This window comes from Petaurus breviceps, unplaced genomic scaffold, assembly GCF_028583685.1.
Source record: "Petaurus breviceps papuanus isolate PSGF00001 unplaced genomic scaffold, PetGlider_PUasm1.0 186, whole genome shotgun sequence".
Taxonomy (NCBI): Eukaryota; Metazoa; Chordata; class Mammalia; order Diprotodontia; family Petauridae; genus Petaurus; species Petaurus breviceps.
The window spans coordinates 24,781,901-24,801,007 of NW_027185798.1; the positions used below are offsets into that span (position 1 = coordinate 24,781,901).

Consider the following 19,107-nt stretch of genomic DNA (forward strand, 5'->3'; position numbering starts at 1 on the left):
CTCTCTCACACACACACACACACACACACACACACACACACACAGGTTTGGCAAAGGTTCCTTTTCTGTCTCTGATTTCATTCTTGGCAGAAGAAACCAAGGGTGTGGAAGGTATGGGCAGAGCCTGGGCATGCGGGACAGTGGTATATGATAGCCTGGGTGCCTTGCCTCCTGGCCAGTCATCCTCTGTCCCCTTCTTCCACCACCTTTTGGGAAGGTGATAGGCTGGGGACAAAGTGGCACCAGCAATGACTTGACTCACTCATGAATCTATGGCAGTTGGGTACAGAGGCTAAAGCTTCTGCTTTTTCACTTTCCTCACTATCTGATATAGTTAATAGGAGGTACTGAGTTCCCTGGGAGTGCAGGTATTTACAGGTCTTAGAGGCTCTGTTTACTCTCCCAAATCTCACCCTCAATGGGGATCAGGTCCCTAGAACTTGACTACTTATTTTGAGAGGGAACACTGAGGTGTGTATGGGGGGATCTCTTCTCTGATGCTATCATTCACAAGTCCCCATCAAGTATATTCCCCAATATCAACCAGCCAGTAACCATCTCTTTAATATCATCTAACCAGTGATTAGTGCCCCAATAACAATTCACCCATTGATTAATGAATGAAGGAATGATAAATCATATGGTAAGTACCTATTATGTGTAAAGCACTGTGCTAAGTGCTGGGAACACCAATAGAGAAGTGGAGATAGTCCCTCATCTGTGAAGTTCACATTCTAATGGGAAGAGACAACAGATCTCTTATTGGAAATTTCGTCTTCAAATCATATAGAAATGTCTCCTGGTCATTTGGGAACAATGGTACTTACTGTCATTTCTATGACTGCATATAACATTTTCTGATGTTGAACCATAAGGCAGGGCCTTTGAGCTTTGATGGTGAGGATTTTTTTTCTGTGTCTTTGTGGTTTTGGCTACAGTAGCTGCAGAAGCAGTTGCCAGGCTGAACCTGATAGAAGTTGCTAGGCACTGGGCTGAAAGCAAGAAGGGTGGTTTGGGGCTACAACTGGCAGTTGGTCAGTGATTGGTGTTGGTAGCAACAAAGAAGGTAAGCCATGTGTAGTGTGAATGGGACTTGAAGATCTTCCCCAACCATTAATAAGCCTCATTCGGAGCCCAACAAAAAGCTTGATTAGGGGAGGCTTGTTTTTCAGGAAGGCCCACACCTTTTGTTACTTTCTAATTAGACAATGGGTCATGAGGGTTGTAATGCCATCTGACCCTGAATAAAAGGACATGTATATATAGGAGGAATGTTTAAGTGATATAGCCAGATGAGACTCTGGGTAGCCATTAAGGAACCTGCCCCCTCCCCAGCTTTGAAAAACCCAGATGTTGGTGCTTCCCTCTCTAGTCACTATGTATGTATGTAACTGTCAGACAGCCAGAAGCCCTGTCTGTTGAATTATATTATTTTCTCTGTCTGTATTTTTTGTCTGCTTGTAATTTCTGTTTGTATTTTCTGACGTTCAGGGTGCTGACTTTTCCCACTGAACTAAGGTGAATGATATATATATGTATATGCATGTATATGTAGGTGTGTAGATATGTTTGATTTAAGATTGTTAACCCTTTCTGAGTTGCTTTCCTTTAGAAAAGCAGAGCAAAGAACCTGTGCTAGCAGCCATCCTGGGTATATTAGGTAGGGTGTTTGCTGTTACACCATGTCTCTACTGTGATTCCTCACCTCAGTGATGGCTGTAGTCCCCAGGCTGAAAGTAAGGCTAGTGTTCTGGGGATCTCTGATATTCCTGGCTGGGGCCCTTGGATTGAAGATCCTGGGCTGTTCCCATTGTGATATGTATGGAAGTGGTAGTCAAGGTGATAGGAGTGGTTTGACTCACCTGGCATATGAAGCCTCCTGTCTCCAACTCAGGGCACCTTGCTGCTCTGACAAAGATAATTTGTCTTCCTCGTGGTTGATAGGTGGTTAGCAGGTGAAGATGGCAGGCTCCTTTCCCCTGGATGATGGCTGGTCTAGAAACCAGTGGTGTAGAGGGAACTGGAATTCTTGGCTCTTGGGTTTAATTGATCATTTAAGACAGCAGGTGGCCCAAGTTTACAGCCATACTACCCTGATTGCATTCCATCCCATCCAATCTCTGCTGATCTCAGAAGCTAAGCAGAGTCAGACCTGGTTAGTACTTGGATGGGAGACTACCTGGGAATACTGGGTGGTATATAGGCTTTTACAAATTTTGGGGGGAGGCAGTTAGATGACTCAGTGGACAGAGACCTGGTTCTGGGGTGAGGAAGACCTAAGTTTAAAGCCAGCCTCAGACACTTACTAGCTAGCTGTGTGACCCCGGGCAAATCACTTAACCTTTGCTTGCCTTAATCCACTTGAAAAGCATTTGAAATGACAAACCATTCCAGTATCTTTGTCAAGAAAACCCCAAAGATGACATTGTTGTACAGTGGTCCAAAGGGTCAAGAAAAGTTGGATGTGACTGAATGGCTAAACAATAGCAGATGAATCAATGGATAGAGTACTGAGTTCAAATTCTACCTCAGACATTTGCTAACTGTGTGACTCTTAATCTGTCTGCCTCAGTTGGAGATAATAACTAATAGGACCTGTCTCCCAGGGTTGTGAGGATCAAACTCCTTATGAGGCACTTAGCTTTTTTTTTAAGAGGGGGGAAGGTAGGGCAATTGGGGTTAAGTGACTTGCCCAAGGTCACACAGCTAGTTTTTGTGTTACGTATCTGAGGTCAGATTTGAACACAGGTCCTCCTGACTCCAGGGCCGGCTCTCTAAAGGTACTTAGCACCGTGCCTGGAACACAGTAGGCACTCAATAAACACTACTTGGTGGTGGTGGTGAGGAAGTTGGGATCATTCTCCACAGGAATCGTTCCCCTTCGATAACCACTGTGGAGGCCGGGTCAGAACCCGTGTAGGACTCTGGGAAAGGGGCTCCCCAGAATGACAGATGGTTGCTTCTGAAGCAAATCCAAGTTCGATTCCCTGCAGGGAGAGGGCATGGTTAATGCTCTGTTTGAGTTCTTTCTTTTCATTGCTGCTGATTATCCTATGGCTCTTCTCCCTTTCCTGGCTGAACTTCAGTGAGTTCAGTTCCTCTTCCCCCATGATCGACTTGCTCTGGCTTCCAACATCATCGATCAAGGGAACCTGCTCTCTCCAGAAGCACCTGTAATCTCTTCCTTGCCAAATCTAATCACCATTTCTCAGTCCTCTCTTTTGCCTTTTCTGAAGCCTTGGATACTATTGATTCCCTTCTTAATACTCTCTTCTCTCTAGGTTTTCATGACGCTGCTCTCTCCTGATTCCCTTCCTACCTGTCTGACCACTCCCCAGTCTCTTTTTTGCCAATCTTCATCTGTCATTAACCCTGAGTGTCCCCCGAGACTTTATCTTGGGACCCTCTTTTCTTCTTCCTCTAGACTGCTTCACTTGGTGAGCTCATCAGCTTTCATGGGTCAGTTATACCCTCTGTGGCCAATGATTCTCAGATCTACTTATCCCTGTTCCATCTCATTCTCACTGACCCCAGAGAGAAAGGGAAAAATGAAATGAGAAGGTAACATCTCATGTCTGGACACTGGTACAAGGTGGAATAGAGAAGAACAGGAAAAATAACAGATTAAAAGTGCTTACTAAACCTCAAAGTGTTATGTGAATATTAGCTACTATTATTATCATTGAGGGAGAGGAAAGAATAAATCGGAACAGCTAAGTGGCACAGTGGACAGAACACCTCTGCCCTGAAGTCCGGAGAACTTGAGTTCAAATCCTTAAGTGTGACCCTGAGTAAGTCACTTAACCCTAATCTCTCCTGCCCCCCCCAGTAAAGAGTAGAAGACAATTGTGCAGAAGAAGGAGAAAATGCGGGAGGAGGAAAAAGAACAAGAAAGAGAGAGAAGTAGGAGGAAAGGGAGAATTAGGAGTTGGAAGACCCTGATTTCAAATCCCCCCTTTGCTGCTTTAGTTCTGTGACCTCTGCCAAACCCAACCCTATCTGGGCCCTTTCCTTAGTCAAATGAAAGGGAGCTGGGTTCTTAACCAGACTTCCCTGAGCTTACTTAAAAAAAAAAAATTAATCACTATTTCAAGAGAACTGTTTTCCTTTGTAATCCTATGTATTTTATGTTATGCATTTAAAATCCTGTTTCGGAGAAGGGGTCCATCGGCTTCCCCACACTGCTACCACAAAAAAGATTAAGAATGCCTAGTCCGGAACTCCCAGCTTCCTCCTAGCTGTGACATTCTATGATTGTGAAGGAAGGAAAAGTAATCGAAGGCAAGCTGAGCTGCGCGACAGGGGGAGGGAGCAGTCTCGGAGCCAAAGTTTCGTTTTCTCCGGGAGGACCATGGCTGGCCTTGGCTTGGCCTCTCTGGCCTCCTGTGTCCCGGTCTGGCTGTCCGAGGACGACCTGAGCTGCGGAATCTGCCAGACCCTCTTTTTCTGCCCCACCACGTTGCCTTGCGGCCACAGTTTCTGCAGCTCCTGTATCGAGCGTCACTGGGCATACCTGGGCCGGTCCCGGAGAGGCTGTGGCCCGGGAGCTCCAGGGACAAAGGGGACGGGAGGGCTTTGTCCGCTCTGCCGGAAGGAGGTCTGTATGAGCCCCTGGCTGACAAAAAATACCGTGCTTCACGGCCTGGTGGATAAGTACGAGAAAGCCCTGAAGACGTGGCCTGAGTCCTGGGATCCCTTCCCCAATCACCGGACAGAGCTCCAGGTAAGCTCTCCTGGTGGCTTTCCCGGATTCTCTAGCTCATCTTGCCATGTTCCCCCGCTAGCTCACTCCAAACCCTCCCTTCCCGTCCAGTCTCTAACCCCCGTCCTATTTGTTATCTCCTTACATCATTTCTTTATTTTATTTTTTGCTTTTTGGAGGGGGGAAGGTAGGAAAATTGGGGTCAAGTGACTTGCCTAAGGTCGCACGGCTAGTAAGTGTTAAGTGTCTGAGGCCGGATTTGAACTCGGGTCCTCCTAACTCCGGTGCTCTATTCACTGCGCTGCCTAGCCGCCCCTCCTTACATCATTTCTATAACTTTTCTACAGTGCCTCTGTGGATAGCACCCCAGACTTAGACCTCAAGTCCAGCCTCAGACATTTAAGAGCTGAATGACCCTACTTAACCCTCTGTCTTTGTCAGTTTCCTCATCTATAAAATGGGGGTAGTGATAGCACCTTCCCTCACAGGGTTGTTGTAAGGATCAGATAAGATATTTGTCAAAGCTTTCGCTTTTTTTTTTTTTGCCTTTTTTTTTTGGAGGGCAATTGGGGTTAAGTTCCTTGCCCAAGGTCACTTGGCTAGTTTTGTGTTAAGTGTCTGAGGCCGAATTTGAACTCAGGTCCTCCTGAATCTAGGGCTAGTGCTCTATTCACTGCACCACCTAGCCGCCCCAAGATAAGATATTTGTAAAGGGCTTTAAAACCTTCTTACAAATGCTATCTATTACATTAGCTTTATATTATAGTAGCATACTGTTGTATGGCTTTACTGAGAAGCTAAATGACTTACCCAGGGTCATATAGCTAGCCCTTTAACCACTGTGCCACACTACTCTAGTAAATAATTGGTGTTTAATAAATGTTTGTTAACTAAATGATTGATCATTCACTTCTTTCTTCGACCTGCACTTTTCTTCATTTCTGCTCCTCCAGCTAATACCCTACCATCCTGCTTCTTCCCCACCCCCTATTAGTCATCTGGCTGTGCTTTTCCCAAAAGGACTGAATGGGAATTTCTCTTGTTGGCTTTGTTCTCATTGCCCCCTGTCCCCTTGAATTACCAAGGAACTGTGATGAGGCCACCACCACCACTTGGAGTGAAGCCTTGTTAGATCTTCAGTGTAATCAGTACATAACAGAGACCTGGCTTGATGTTTTGACTTTTCCCTTTAAAGGAAGCAAAACCCATAAAGAGGAGAATCAATGAAGTCTGTCAGGAACTGGAGAGTCTGTTAGAACAGCTCATTTCTGTCGTCACCAGACTTCAGGGGTCTGAGGAGGAGACAGGGACGGCAGAGGACTTGAGCACCCAGGAGAAGGTAATCTAGGGTGGGTAGGATGGGAAGAATGGGAGATCGGAGAGAACAATTGTAATAGATTATATAAACTCCTTGAGGGCAGGACTTTTTCTTTTTGTGTCTATCCTTGGTGCCTTGCACCTAATAGGTGTAAATGGTTGTTGACCTTTAACCCAGAAATACAACTACTAGTTCTGTAGCCCAAAATGATTTAAAAAAAAAAAAAAAAGGAAAGGACCTATATGTACAAAAATATTTATAGCAGCTCTTTTTTTGTGGTGACAAAGAATTGGAAATTGAGGGGATGTCCACCGATTGGGGAATAGCTAGACAAATTGTGGCACATGATTGTGATGGAGTACTATTATGCCATAAGAAATGACTAGCAGGATAATTTCAGAAAACCTGGAAAGACTTACATGAACTCATGCAAAGTAAAGTGAGAAGAAGCAGGAGAACATTGTACACAGTAACGACATTGTGCAATGATCAACTGAGGATGATTTAGATATTTTCAGCAATACAATGATCCAAGACAATTCCGAAGGTCTCATAATGAAAAATGCCAAGACTTGACCCCAGGATTCAGGAAATAGATTATCTTTGCTGGGGCAGAGGGGCAAATAAGGGCAATGAGTTATAGTGAAGGCAGTTGGGAGAATGCCTTGAGTTCATGCTGAAGAGTTTGGATTCTATAAAATGGAAAATAGGAAGCCAATGTCTTTGCTTGAGTAGAGGAGTAAGTGATATAATTAAAACAATGAGGAAGATTATTCTTTCGGTTTTGACTTTTTGACTCGGCTCCAACTTGCATTTAAAAAAATCTAGCCCTCATCAGGCAACGCAGTGGATAGAGTGCCAGGCTTGGAGTCAGGAAGACTCATCTTTTCCAGTTTAAATCTAGTCTCAGACACTTATTAGCTATATGATCCTGGGTAAGTCATTTTACCCTATTTGTCTCAGTTTCCTCATCTGTAAAATGAGCTGGAGGAGGAAATGGTAAACCACTCCAGTATCTCTGCCAAGAATACCCCAAATGGAGTCTTGAAGAGTCTGAAAACGTTGAACAACAACCTTATCATATGCTCTTTGAAGTCCCAGTTACATTAAAACATAGACACTCCAAAACCCAATTCTCAAAAACAAAAAGAGAAAACATGTTAGGAAAAAGGATAGGCAGGGATGCAGCTTCTGACCATGCCAGATGGTAAAAATTCATTAATGAGAGTTTCTTACAAGGCTGCTTTGTTTGAGATGAAGCATGACGTAGTAGGTAGGTAGAGTGCTGTACTTGCTGTTAAAGACCTGAATTCAGACTCCCCCTTGGAAATTTAATTAGCTGCAAATCTGAACCTCAGTCTCCTAACAGGGATTCCTGCAGTACTATGTCACAGGGTGAATGTGAAGCTCAAATGGGGTGATGCCCATAGAGTGCTCTGTAAACGTTAAGATGTCAGTTATTATTACTGTTATTTTCTTTTACTGTCTGTCATTAAGATTTCTTTTCACCACTTTCTCCTAAGCTGAAGAATCCCAACATGTTTCAGAGAAACATCAATGAAATCCTCAGTGATATCAAAGAACTGAAGAAAAAAATCCAAGAAAAGTTAATATGGGAAGAAGCTCCCAGCAAAATAACAAATGGTGAGTTGATTTTTTGCAGGGCAGAAGTAGGAATGTTGGAGGGATGGAATAGCTATGAAAATTGAGTAGAAATGGAAAAATGGTCCAAGGTAATATTTTTTAGGCTGATGAAATTCCCAGACATTACATGTATTACCAGGTTAGTGGAAGAAGGGCCAGGGAAACACTGGCCAGGATAATTTTTTTTGACCGTCCCTGGGGGTATGATGGCTCATTGTCACTTTTTAGCTGTGTACTTCTAATTTATACCCCTATGTGTAATGGATAGAGTTAGTCTCAAAGCCAAAAAGATCTGGGATCAAGCACTGAATCTGACATATTGACTGTGTGACCCTGGGCAGCTCATTTAAATTTTCACTGTTCCAGGTAACTTTCTAAGATTCCAAATTGCAAAGAAAAATGCTGACCTGCATTTGTAAAGGAGATTCCACACCTGAATATTCTGTCAATGAAATCACAGATCCAGCCCTGTCCTTTTTTTTTTTTTTTTTTGCTTTTTTGGAGGGGGGAAGGCAGGGCAATTGGGGTTAAGTGATTTGGCCAAGGTCACAGGGCTAGTAAGTGTTAAGTGTCTAAGGCTGCATTTGAACTGAGGTCCTCCTGACTCCAGGACTAGTGCTCTATTCACTGTGCCATCTAGCCACCCCATCCAGCCCTTTTCTTGTCCCATATGACTCTTTGAGACTGGTCTGAGTTTTACCTAGTTTGTCGTTGGTGGCTTATGGCTCAACAATATTGATTTTTGGAAATTAAGCATTTTGTGGAGACTGAAAATTAACCATTCTTGTTAACTCTCCAAATTCTACTAGATTCTAAACTTCTTAAGGGCAGAGACTATTTCTTATCTAAACTTTATATTTCCTTAAAAAGGTTAACTGTTCACTTTACAAAAGATTCTTTGAAATGGCTAATACATTTAAAGTAATTTTATTTATGGATAGCGTTTGTAGGTCTCACTGTGTAGCAAAGCTGGCTGAGCGCTTTTTTACTTTCTTTCTCAACAGGAAAAAAAGGGTGTTGAATCCTCCCAGACCCATCCTTTCTTTTCCCACCATTCAACTTAGGGGCATAACCTTTCCTTTGATCATCCTCTCCTCTCTTCTTTGCCCCGCCTCTTTTTCATTTGGAAGATGGCATTTGTCTGAGACCTCTGTTGATGGCTAGATAAAGTAATTATCTTGTTTTAGCCTAGAGACAAAATGACTGGAGGTCTATGAAGATCTGACAGGTTAGGGAATATTTCTATATTAGTAAAAATTACTAATAAAGTCATAACAGCATGGAGCCCCCAGTTAGAAGAACTAATATTAGGACAGAGGTTTATATCTTTGTCTTTATGTAAATTCAGCATATTTTTTGGCTAGCCATTTGTTCCCACCATTTCTCTTTTCCAAGAATAGGTTGATATATACAGGCATGGCAATACACATTGGTCAGGCTTGATCATGGATTTTTATGTGAAGAGAAAGTGCTGTCATAGATAGAAATTAAATAAAAAGTTATAAATAAAATAACATAGCAACAGGAGTAAAATTCCCACTACTTCAAGTCTGAGAGAAAAAAATATTCAGGAAGGAAAAAGAGTTGAAATATTGTAACAGCTTCTCGGGTAAAAACAATTCAGACAAACTTCTCAGGAAGGTTTCTCCAGTAGGTGTAGTGGTGAGCTAGGGCAGCTCCAGCCCCACCCTTCATCTCCAGTCCACCTTATGCTTTTGTCAGTCTTGCTCTGCAATCTCTTGTAGTTATGTCGAAGACTCTACGTGGGCACTATCCAATCTCTGCTCTGTCTACTTTTGAAAGAATATTAATTTCTCTTTTCAAAACTCCTGAGTTCAATTGAAGTTTATCTCCCGGATCAAAGATTGCCACCGTACGCTCTTTCTCAAGGCTAGTAGGGGATGCTTGTCTCTCTGGGAACTATAGATCCTAGAATATTATTAAATACTCAAACCCCTGTTATACATAGATCTTTCTCTCTAATTAAAATAAGTACAGCTATATCCCTAGCCTTTGAGAAAAGCATCTTGGAGGGCTGTTATGTTGTGATGATAAATGATTCTAGCCAAAAGCAACCTGGAACTCAGCCCAAGGCAAGATAAATCTCCATACTGATAGTCTGGGGAGCAGGGTTCCTAACTGCCTCTTCCAATTGATGCCTCCTCAGTCAGGTTTTGCTACTGCCATTCAAGGGCAAAAAAGGAGGGAGGTGTAGATTTCTTCATCTAAAACAATACTTGATATGCTTTTCCTTCTCCTTTCTTCAACTTGATCATCAGGCACACACAATTTATGTAATGATTATGCAGCTAACCTCTGTTCCACCAGGGAAGGCTTTAGAAGTACAAAGTACATATAGAAGAGGTAGACTGTATATGGGCTCAATTATGTCAGCAAATGGTGAAAACTTTAAAATGTTTTTTTTTTAATAGGTCCTCCTTGTTCTTTTTCATTAGTCAACTAAACAATTTAGGTTGAAGCACAATGATCAAATATTTTCCATTCCCAAGGCATTTTGCATGCTAGGATGAAAAAGGACACTCTTTTCCATCAAGGAGTGGGTAATCTAATGGAGATGAGTGTTTGGGGTGAAGAAGGATAAGATATATAGATGAAAAAAAAACATATAATGTGTTAAAGGCAAATGAGTGATCCTTAAGGAAATTTGAGGAGGGAAACCATTCAACTAGTGGGGACAAATGGAAGAGCTACAGTTGAACTGAGTCTTGAAGAAGAGAAAGGTTTCAACAAGCAGAGATACAAAGGGAATGTTCCCAGGTATTGTGGATGACTCATGCTAAAATGGAGGTGAGAGAGGCCAGATGAGCTTTGGGAATGGACAGCGGTCCAGGTTGACTAGAATGAATATGTGAAGGGAAACCAAGGGAAATCAGGCTGAAAAAGTAGGTTGGAGCCTGGTTGTGGACTACGGTATCTTAAGTATCAGGCAAAACAGCTTGTATTTCAGCTGATATTTGAGCAGAAGAGTGACATGGTCATGGTTTGTGCATTAGGAAGGTTCAGGCAGCTATGAAGAGGAGAGAGATTAGAGAGTCAGGGAGACTAATTAGGAGGCTGTTATTGTATTGTTTTCATAGATCTGTGGACATGTTCTACTCCTATAGTAGGAAACAAGTCCCTTGAGGGAAGAGACTGGTTTTTTGTTTTCTGTTTGTATCCTGAATGCCTAGCACATTACCTTGCATGTAGAAGTAACATAAAAAATTCTTGTGGAATTACATTACACTGAATTATCAGATCCACCCTGGCTCTTAAGGCTAGCACAATATATATTTGCACTTAGATTAAAATATTATAAAATATCACATATTTCCTCTATTAGATTGTGAGCTTCTTGAAGCATGGGCTGTATTTGAATTTCTTTGTAACCCCAGCACTAGTGCCATTTTGTCCAGGGAAGAAGTCTTCTTTCCTTCCATAAATGTTTGAAAATAATCTAGATCCTCCCATTTTGACACATAAACTTCTAGCTTAAAGATCCCTTCTCAGTCCATCAATTTGGGGGGATAAAGTCTTGATTTATACATGCTGCTTTAAAAGAAAAAAATATAATGTCCTTATGGCTACTGTCTGAAGTTGAATCCAGGCCTTAATAGGCTCTTGGTATGATCGGAGAGAGTTCAAATTTTCCATCAAGAAAGGCGGGGTTATGCAGAATATCCATACTTATTCCAGCATAATATACAGTGCTATGAAGACTATTCAGGTGTCTTGTCTGAAAGAGCTTCCTTGAATTTATATTCCCTTAGAGGAACCCCTTGGGACTTTTCCACGCTCTTCGAACCCACAGCCTGCTCAGAGCCATCCCGGGCCCAAGAGATCTTGCCAGTTTGCTAAGTGTGAGTATTCAAGAGACGTGGATTGTGGGCTTTGAGTTCCATAGAGAGAAATGGCACTTGGAACTTCTTATTTCAGCACCATGTTCTGGCTTCCCACCTGCAATCCTTTGTGACTCAGGATGTTCCCTTCTAATGCCACATTCCCTTAATTCAGGGGTAGCATCTTAAAAAAAAAATTGGGAGTTCCCTCATTATCCAAGTGAAAGAGAAGGCATACCTTTGATTTCAGACCCAACTAGGGCCTGTTTACATTTTCTGCCATAGGAAAGTCAACTTTTGATTACCAACCTTGGGTTGAGAATAAGGCAGATGACATCTGTGGGGATGGTGACCTGTTCCAGTAGCATTTCTATCTGAACTCCATTCAGTAAGAGAAGAGAATAGGGAAGGGGAAGGGAATAAGCATTTATTAAGGGCCTACTATGTGACAGTCACCATGCTAGGCACTTTTGGTAGATGCCATTATGATACCCATTTTGCAGTTGAGGAAATTGAGGCAGATAGAAGTTAAGAGAATTGCCTAGGGTCACACAGCTAGTGAGTGTCTGAGGCTAAATTTGAACATCAGTCTTACTGATTCCAGGCCCAGTGGTAAATCCACCATGCCACCTTGCTGCCTCTTGAAGGATAATTTAGCTATAGTAAAAGTAATAGTAATATAGTAGTAAAATCAAGTACATATCATTTTAATATTTTAAAGCACTTTGCACAAGTAATCTAATTTGATTCTTATTGGGATTAGAGAGCAGAGATATTATTATTTCCATTTTAAGCTCTAAATTAGAGCTCAGACAGATCAAGTGACTTGCCAATGGCCGTGTACTCAGATGAGGCTAGATTCAAACCCTAATCCTCCTGACTCTGAGTGTTGTACTATACTACCTCAGGATTATCACTCACAGTGGACTTCCTCTTGCCACCTAGCATGCTTATGGACCATTGATTCCTTCTGTGATTTGACCTTTGCCCAGAAAACTTTAATTTGAGCCTAAGTCTGAGCAACAATTTGGAGTCAGAAGATGTGAACTTGAATGCCATGGTTGATAACTTACTAGCTTTGAGACCCCTTTCAGGGCTTTAGCTAACTTTCTAATGTGAGGGTAAAGAAGGTGCTGGGTGGGTCAGCACTAACACAGGGCATTCCCTTGCCCTGAGAGTTTTTCATGCCAGACAGGGAGTGCCATAGTTACAGAGCACTGGGCTTGGTTTCAAGTAAACTGATCAAATCTGGCCTCAGACACTCACTAGCTGTATTACCCAGGGCAAATAATTTAACCTCTTTCTGCTTCAGTTTCCTATTTTTAAAATGGGGGTTGTAATAGTGCCTACCTTGCAGAGTTATTATGAGGACCAAATGAGATAATCTTTGTAAAGCTCTTAGCACAGTGCCTAACACATAGTAGGTGCAAAGTAAACGTTTATTTCCTCCCTTCTGCCCAGTGAAATCACTATCTTTATCGACTTATGTGTGAACATGCTCTCTCTTCTGTTAGAATGAAAGCTTCTTGAGGGCAGGGACTTTGTATCCCAAGGGCACAGTATAGTATACTTGGCAACTCCTTAGGTGTTTAACAAATGCTTGTGGGTTGATTGATTAGCGCAGATAATCATGAATTTTCTATATTTTTTATCTCTTCCTTAGGGTCCATCCTTCCAACCTTTGATCAAAGAACTGCTTCCCATTATCTGGAGGTGTCAAAGAACTGTCGAAAAGTGACGGTGTCAAGGCATCGACAATTCTACCCTGAGGGTCGGGAGAGGTTCCAAAACAGCCAGATCTTGTGCTGTCAAGGCTTCTCCTCTGGGCAGCAGTACTGGGAGGTGAACACTCAGCATTGCACTGCCTGGGCCATTGGGGTAGCCTCCAAGGACATCATAGCCCACAGGAGCCTGCTGGGCAGGACTTCGGACTCTTGGTGCATGGAATGGAGTGAGAACTCTGCACAGCTCTGTTTCTGGCACAAGAAAAAGGAAGCAGCTATCAGCAAGGAGAGGCCCATGATGGTGGGAGTATGGCTTGACCTAGAGGGGAATCAGCTCTCCTTCTATTCATTGGAGAGTGAGGAGGAACTCTTACATCGATTTGAGCTTCCTGTCCCTATGCCCATTGTGTTTCCTGCTTTTTGGCTTTATGGTCTACAGCCTGGGAACTCCCTGATTATCAATGAGGTAAAAGATGACGTGGTTTCCTATGACTGAAACCAGTGACCAAGCTCATAAGGGCCTTCTTGTCAATCAGTTAGTCAACAAAGATTCATGAAGCATTCACCATGTGCCAGGCATTGTGCTAACTGCTAGGGTATATAGGTCCAGTGGCCAAGTAACAGTGATTGTGTTTATACCTTCTGGACCTGCAGTGCTGATTGGGGGGAAAGCCACCCAGCTCCAAAGTGCTTTGTACCCTCTCTTTCCTTCTCCCTTTTTGATTTTTTCCCCTTTTTTATTATTACTTTTTTTTGTCTTTATTAATTTGTTCATTTACTTTGAGTTTACAAGATTCAGTTCCCCAGTTCTTTGAGTTTCAAATTTTCTCCCCCTCCCTCTTCTTCCCCCCTCTCCCCATGGCGGCATACAATCAGGTATAGGATCTGCAGATAGTTTCACATTAGACATTGGTCAGGTTATAAAGAAGGATTGTATTGGATGGAATGAACAATGGAAAAGAGGAAACCAACCAAACAAGAAAAAGAGAGCAGGTAATTTGCCTCAATCTGCATTCAAACTCTGTTCTTTCTAGTTCTTTCTCTGAATGTAGATATCTCTCTCCATCATGAGTCTTGAAATTTACTTATAGCCCTGCATTTCTGAGAAGAGTCTGGTCTATCAAAGTTGGTTGTCACACACACATCGTGTCTGTAATGTGTACAAATTTTTTCCTGGTTCTGCTCTTCTCACTCAGCATCAGTTCATATAAGCCTCTTCAGGTAGATATGAAGTCCATCTGCTCTTTGTTTCTTATGGTGCAGTAGTATTCCATTACATTCATATACCATAACTTGTTTAGCCATTCCCCAATTGATGGGCATCCCCTCAATTTCCAATTCTTTGCCACCACAAAAAGAGCTGCTATAAATATTTTTGTACATATGGGTCTTCCTCCTGCTTCTGTGATCTCTTTGGGATACAACCTAGAAGTGGTATTGCTGGGTCAAAGGATATGATGTTATTTATAGCCCTTTGGGGATTGTTCCAGATTGTTCTCCAGAATGATTGGATCAGTTCACAACTCTACCAGCAATGTAGAGTTCCAATTTTTCCACATCCTCTCCAGCATTTATCATTTTCCTGTTTTGTTATCTTAACCAATCTGACTGGTGAGATGTGGTACTTCAGAGTTGTTTTGATTTGCATTTCTCTAATCAATAGTGTTTTAGAGCATTTTTTCATATGCTTATAGATATCTTTAATTTCTTCCTCTGAGAACTGTCTGTTCATATCCTTTGACCATTTATCAATTGGGGAATGACTTGTATTCTTATAGATTTGACTCAATTCTCTGTATATTTTAGAAACGAGGCCTTATCAGAGACATTGGTTGTAAAAATTCTTTCCCAATATCCCACTTCCCTCTTAATCTTGGTTACATCGGCTTTGTTTGTACAGAAGCTTTTCAGTTTCATGTAATCAAAGATCCATTTTGCATTTTATAATGCTCTCTAATTCTTATTTGGTCACGAAATCTTCCCTTCTCCATAAATCTGACAGATAAACTATTCCTTGCTTTCCCAGGTTGCTTACAGTATCAATTTAGACTTAATTTTAGGATATGGTGTTAGATAATGGTTTATGCCCAGTTTCTGCTATACTATATACCAGTTTTCCCAGCAGTTTTTGTCAAATAGTGAGTTCTTATCCCCAAAACTGGGGTCTTTGGGTTTATCAAAGAATAGATTATTATAGTCATTGACTGCTGAGTCTTGTGTACCCAATCTATTCCATTGATCCACGGCTCTATCCCTCAGCCAGTACCAAAGTAGCTTCTCCTTCCTTTTCAGGGTATATTTTGAGAAGGTTGGATTTAGAGTCAGATTTGAATCCTGGCATTGTTTAAAACCTGTATAACTGGAGACCAGTGATTTTTTTCTCTCTGGGCTTTAAGTTTCTTGGTCTGTGAAGTGGTTGAAGAGTCAATAGATAACACGGTCATAGGATATGAACATTTTGCTTAAAACATTCTTTTTCATTTTCTAATAATATTTTATTTTTTAAAATTATATGTAAAGACAATTTTTAACCATTTTAAGTAAGATTTGAGTTCAAATTTTCTCCTTTTCTCCCTCCCTAAGATGGTAAGCAATTTGATATAGGCTAATATATGAATCATGTAAAATATATTTCCATATTAGTCAGGTTGTAAAGGAAAATGCAGTTTGTACAAAAATTAGTTTGCAAAAGGAAAAAATCCATACACAAAAAAGTGAAAATAATATGCTTTGATCTGCATTCAGACTCGTCAGTTCTTTCTCTAGCCATAGATAGCATTTTCCTTCTAGTCTTTTGCAATTGTCTTGGATCATTGTAATAGTGAAAGAAGCTAAGTCATTCATAGTTGATCACCAATGTCCATTGTCAATGTTGCTCTTACTGTGTACAATGTTTTCCTGGTTCTGCTCACTTCACTTTGCATCAGTTCATGTAAGTCTTTCCAGAAAACATTATTTTTTATTGACCCCAGTTTCCTCATTGCTGAAGTGAGGGGATTAAATAGCCAACATATAAATGATCAAAGGCTAGGAAGTTTTCTTTAAAAAATTTTTATAAGTAAAATGTCTGATAATGAGACTATATCTGACAATGGATACAATATTCTGTCCCAAGTAGCCTTATGCTACTCTGCCAGTAGGCACCTTTTATTAATTAGAGAGGGGTATATTCAGAAATGAAGGTGAGGTAAAAAATGTTGTCCTTCAATTGTTCAGTTGTATCTTACTCTTCATGACCCCATGGACCATAGCTTGCCAATACCTTCTCTTCTCCACTATATCTCCAAGTCTATACAAGTTCATGTTCATTGTTTTTATGATACCATCTATCCATCTCATCCTCTGCCTGTCTCTTTTCCTTTTGCCTTCAATCTTTCTCAACATCAGGGTCTCTTTCGTTGAGTCTCATCTTTTCATTATGTGACCAAAGTATTTAAGCTTAATACTGAAGAAAGTATTTGACCTTTCAGTGAATAACGTGAATTAATTTGAATATTGACTGATTTGACCTCCTTGCAGTCCAAGGGACTCTCAAAAGTCTTTTTCCAGCACCACAATTTGAAAGTGTTGATTTTGTGATGCTCAGCTTTCTTTATAGTCCAGCTCTCACAGGCATGCATTGCTAGTGGGAGAACCATAGCTTTGACAATGCAGACCTTTGTCAACAAGATGACATCTCTGCTTTTTAGTATGCTGTCCAGAGTTGCCATTGCTTTTTGTCCAAGGAGCAAACATCTTTTAATTGCATGATTGCAGTTGCCATATGCAGTGATCCTTGAACCCAGGAATATAAAATCTGACATTGCTTCCATTCCTTCTTCCACTATTTTCCAGGAAGTGATGGGACCAGTTGCCAAGATCTTAGCTTTTTGATATTAATCTCGGAGGCAGCTTTTACTAATTTACTAATCTCCTCTTTTACCCTCATCACTTTCTGCCATCAGAGTGGTATTGCCCACATCTAAGATTGTTGGTGGTTCTCCTGGCAACTTTAATTATGGCTTTTGATTCATCTAGCCTGGCATTTTGTGAGATATATTCTGACAATAAGTTGATAATACACAGCCTTGAAGTACTCCTTTACCAACCTTAAACCAATCAATTGTACCATATTTGGTTTTAACTGTTGCTTCTTTTTTTCCTCTTGTTTTTAAGCAATCGGGGTTAAGTAACTTGCTCAAGGTTACACAGCCAGTTATTTCTGGGTGTGGTGCTAAGTATCTGAGCCCGGATTTGATCCCCAGGTCATCCCGACACTGGAGCCGGTGCTCTTACTCGCTGAGCCACCTGGCCACCCCTTAACTGTTGCTTCTTGACTTGAACACAAGTTCCTCAGGAGAGAAGTAAGATGATTTAGTGCTCCCATCTCTTGGAGGACTTCCACATTTCATTGTGATCCACACAGTCAGATGCTTAGGTAAAAGGGCTTTAGGTAAAAATAAAAGAAACCAATATAATTTATGCCAAATAAAGAAAGCAGAACCAGGAACTCATCATACACAATGATTATAATAATATGTATGGAAATTACACTAAAGGCAACTGAATTCAGATGACTAATCCCAGCTGGTCTTGAAGGACAGCAAATATACATCTACCTCCTCTCAAGGAGGACTGCAGAGGCATTTAGACAGTCACTGGCACTTATTTTTACTTAACTGCTTTCCTTTGTTTCTAGAGAGGCTTCCACGTGCAGATATATTGGGAAACAATTATGATAATTTAAAAAGGTATCTGAAAAATTTTTAATAGGATAACTATTACTTATATAGTCCTTTCAAATAGATTATCATATTTGAGTCACAACAGTCCTGTAAAGCGTTAGTAGGATTCAGAACTGTACCCCAACAATTTTTGTGCCAAAGGCAAGCAGTACAAATTATACCCTTGTTTCAACTGGAGAAGTGTTCTGGAGACCCAGAGACATTGCAGGTATGGTTTGGGGAGAGGTTTATCTCAGCAGAGGATGGCAAATATGTAGGGATGTGCTGGAACCAGTTTGTACCAATGAAAGTTGATAGTTAAATTTTCAGTGTGAGCATTTACAGCAAAGACTATATATATATCAAGGCTTGATTTATTGTTTTGTTTTTCTTTGCTTAAGAAATTGATGGATAGGGGCAGATAGGTGGCGAAGTAAATAGAGCACCTGCCCTGGAGTCAGGAGGACCTGAGTTCAAATGCGGCCTCAGACACTTAACACTTACTAGCCGTGTGACCTTGGACAAGTCACTCAACCCCCATTGCCCTGCCTTTCCTCCTCTGAAAAAAAAAAGTGATGGATAAACTGTTTATAATGCAGATTAAACTTAAAAGTGTGTGGAACATCAATATAAATAAATATATGGACATGTGTGTATAATAGAGATATTTATGTGTGTAAATATACATATACATAAATTTATAAACATACAAATATACATATCTATCTATATCTATATAGTTAAACATTTACCAGCACACCCCTGGAAGGTAACCAGGGTGCTATAGGCAGGAATTCACTTGGGCTATATCCAAGAGGGTAGGGAGCTGCTGACAATTGGTAGCTTCATCTTTAATTAATTGGGTCCATGTTTTGTCATGCTTAGTTCTTTCCAAATTTGTATGTCATACTTCCCTAACTAAAATCTAAGCCTAATTGTTCCTGAACTGCTAAAGGATGGGTAGTGTTGTGAGTTCTTCCTCACAATTTCAGGACCTGGGGACAAAGCATTGGTTATTCCGCTTCAGTTATAGTCCAGGCCACATTTGAACAAGGTCTTTGTGATTCCAAGCTCAGCATTTTATTGATTATTACATACTGCCTTTTTATCACAGGGAACCCAAAACAAGGGAACGAAAGCCACAGGTATGAGCTGGTATGATGCTGGATCCCAACCT

General features: G+C 41.1%; 1 protein-coding gene across 1 annotated transcript; it reads left to right on the forward strand.

Annotated features, from left to right (window-relative positions):
- Positions 1-2,711: 2,711 nt before the first annotated feature.
- Positions 2,712-16,252, forward strand: RNF135 (ring finger protein 135). The gene is made up of 5 exons (XM_069089890.1): positions 2,712-4,723; positions 5,898-6,041; positions 7,544-7,664; positions 11,435-11,524; positions 13,167-16,252. Exons 1-5 carry the CDS (start codon positions 4,352-4,354, stop codon positions 13,721-13,723), a joined length of 1,284 nt encoding a protein of 427 aa, XP_068945991.1. The 5' UTR covers positions 2,712-4,351; the 3' UTR covers positions 13,724-16,252.
- Positions 16,253-19,107: the final 2,855 nt, after the last annotated feature.

Bases quoted from the DNA above. Each gene is read 5' to 3' on its own strand.
- RNF135 (XM_069089890.1), top strand. From the start codon at position 4,352: ATGGCTGGCCTTGGCTTGGCCTCTCTGGCCTCCTGTGTCCCGGTCTGG. The intron at 6,042-7,543 runs GTAATCTAGGGT...CTTTCTCCTAAG, and splicing joins ACTTGAGCACCCAGGAGAAG to CTGAAGAATCCCAACATGTT. The intron at 7,665-11,434 runs GTGAGTTGATTT...ATATTCCCTTAG, and splicing joins TCCCAGCAAAATAACAAATG to AGGAACCCCTTGGGACTTTT.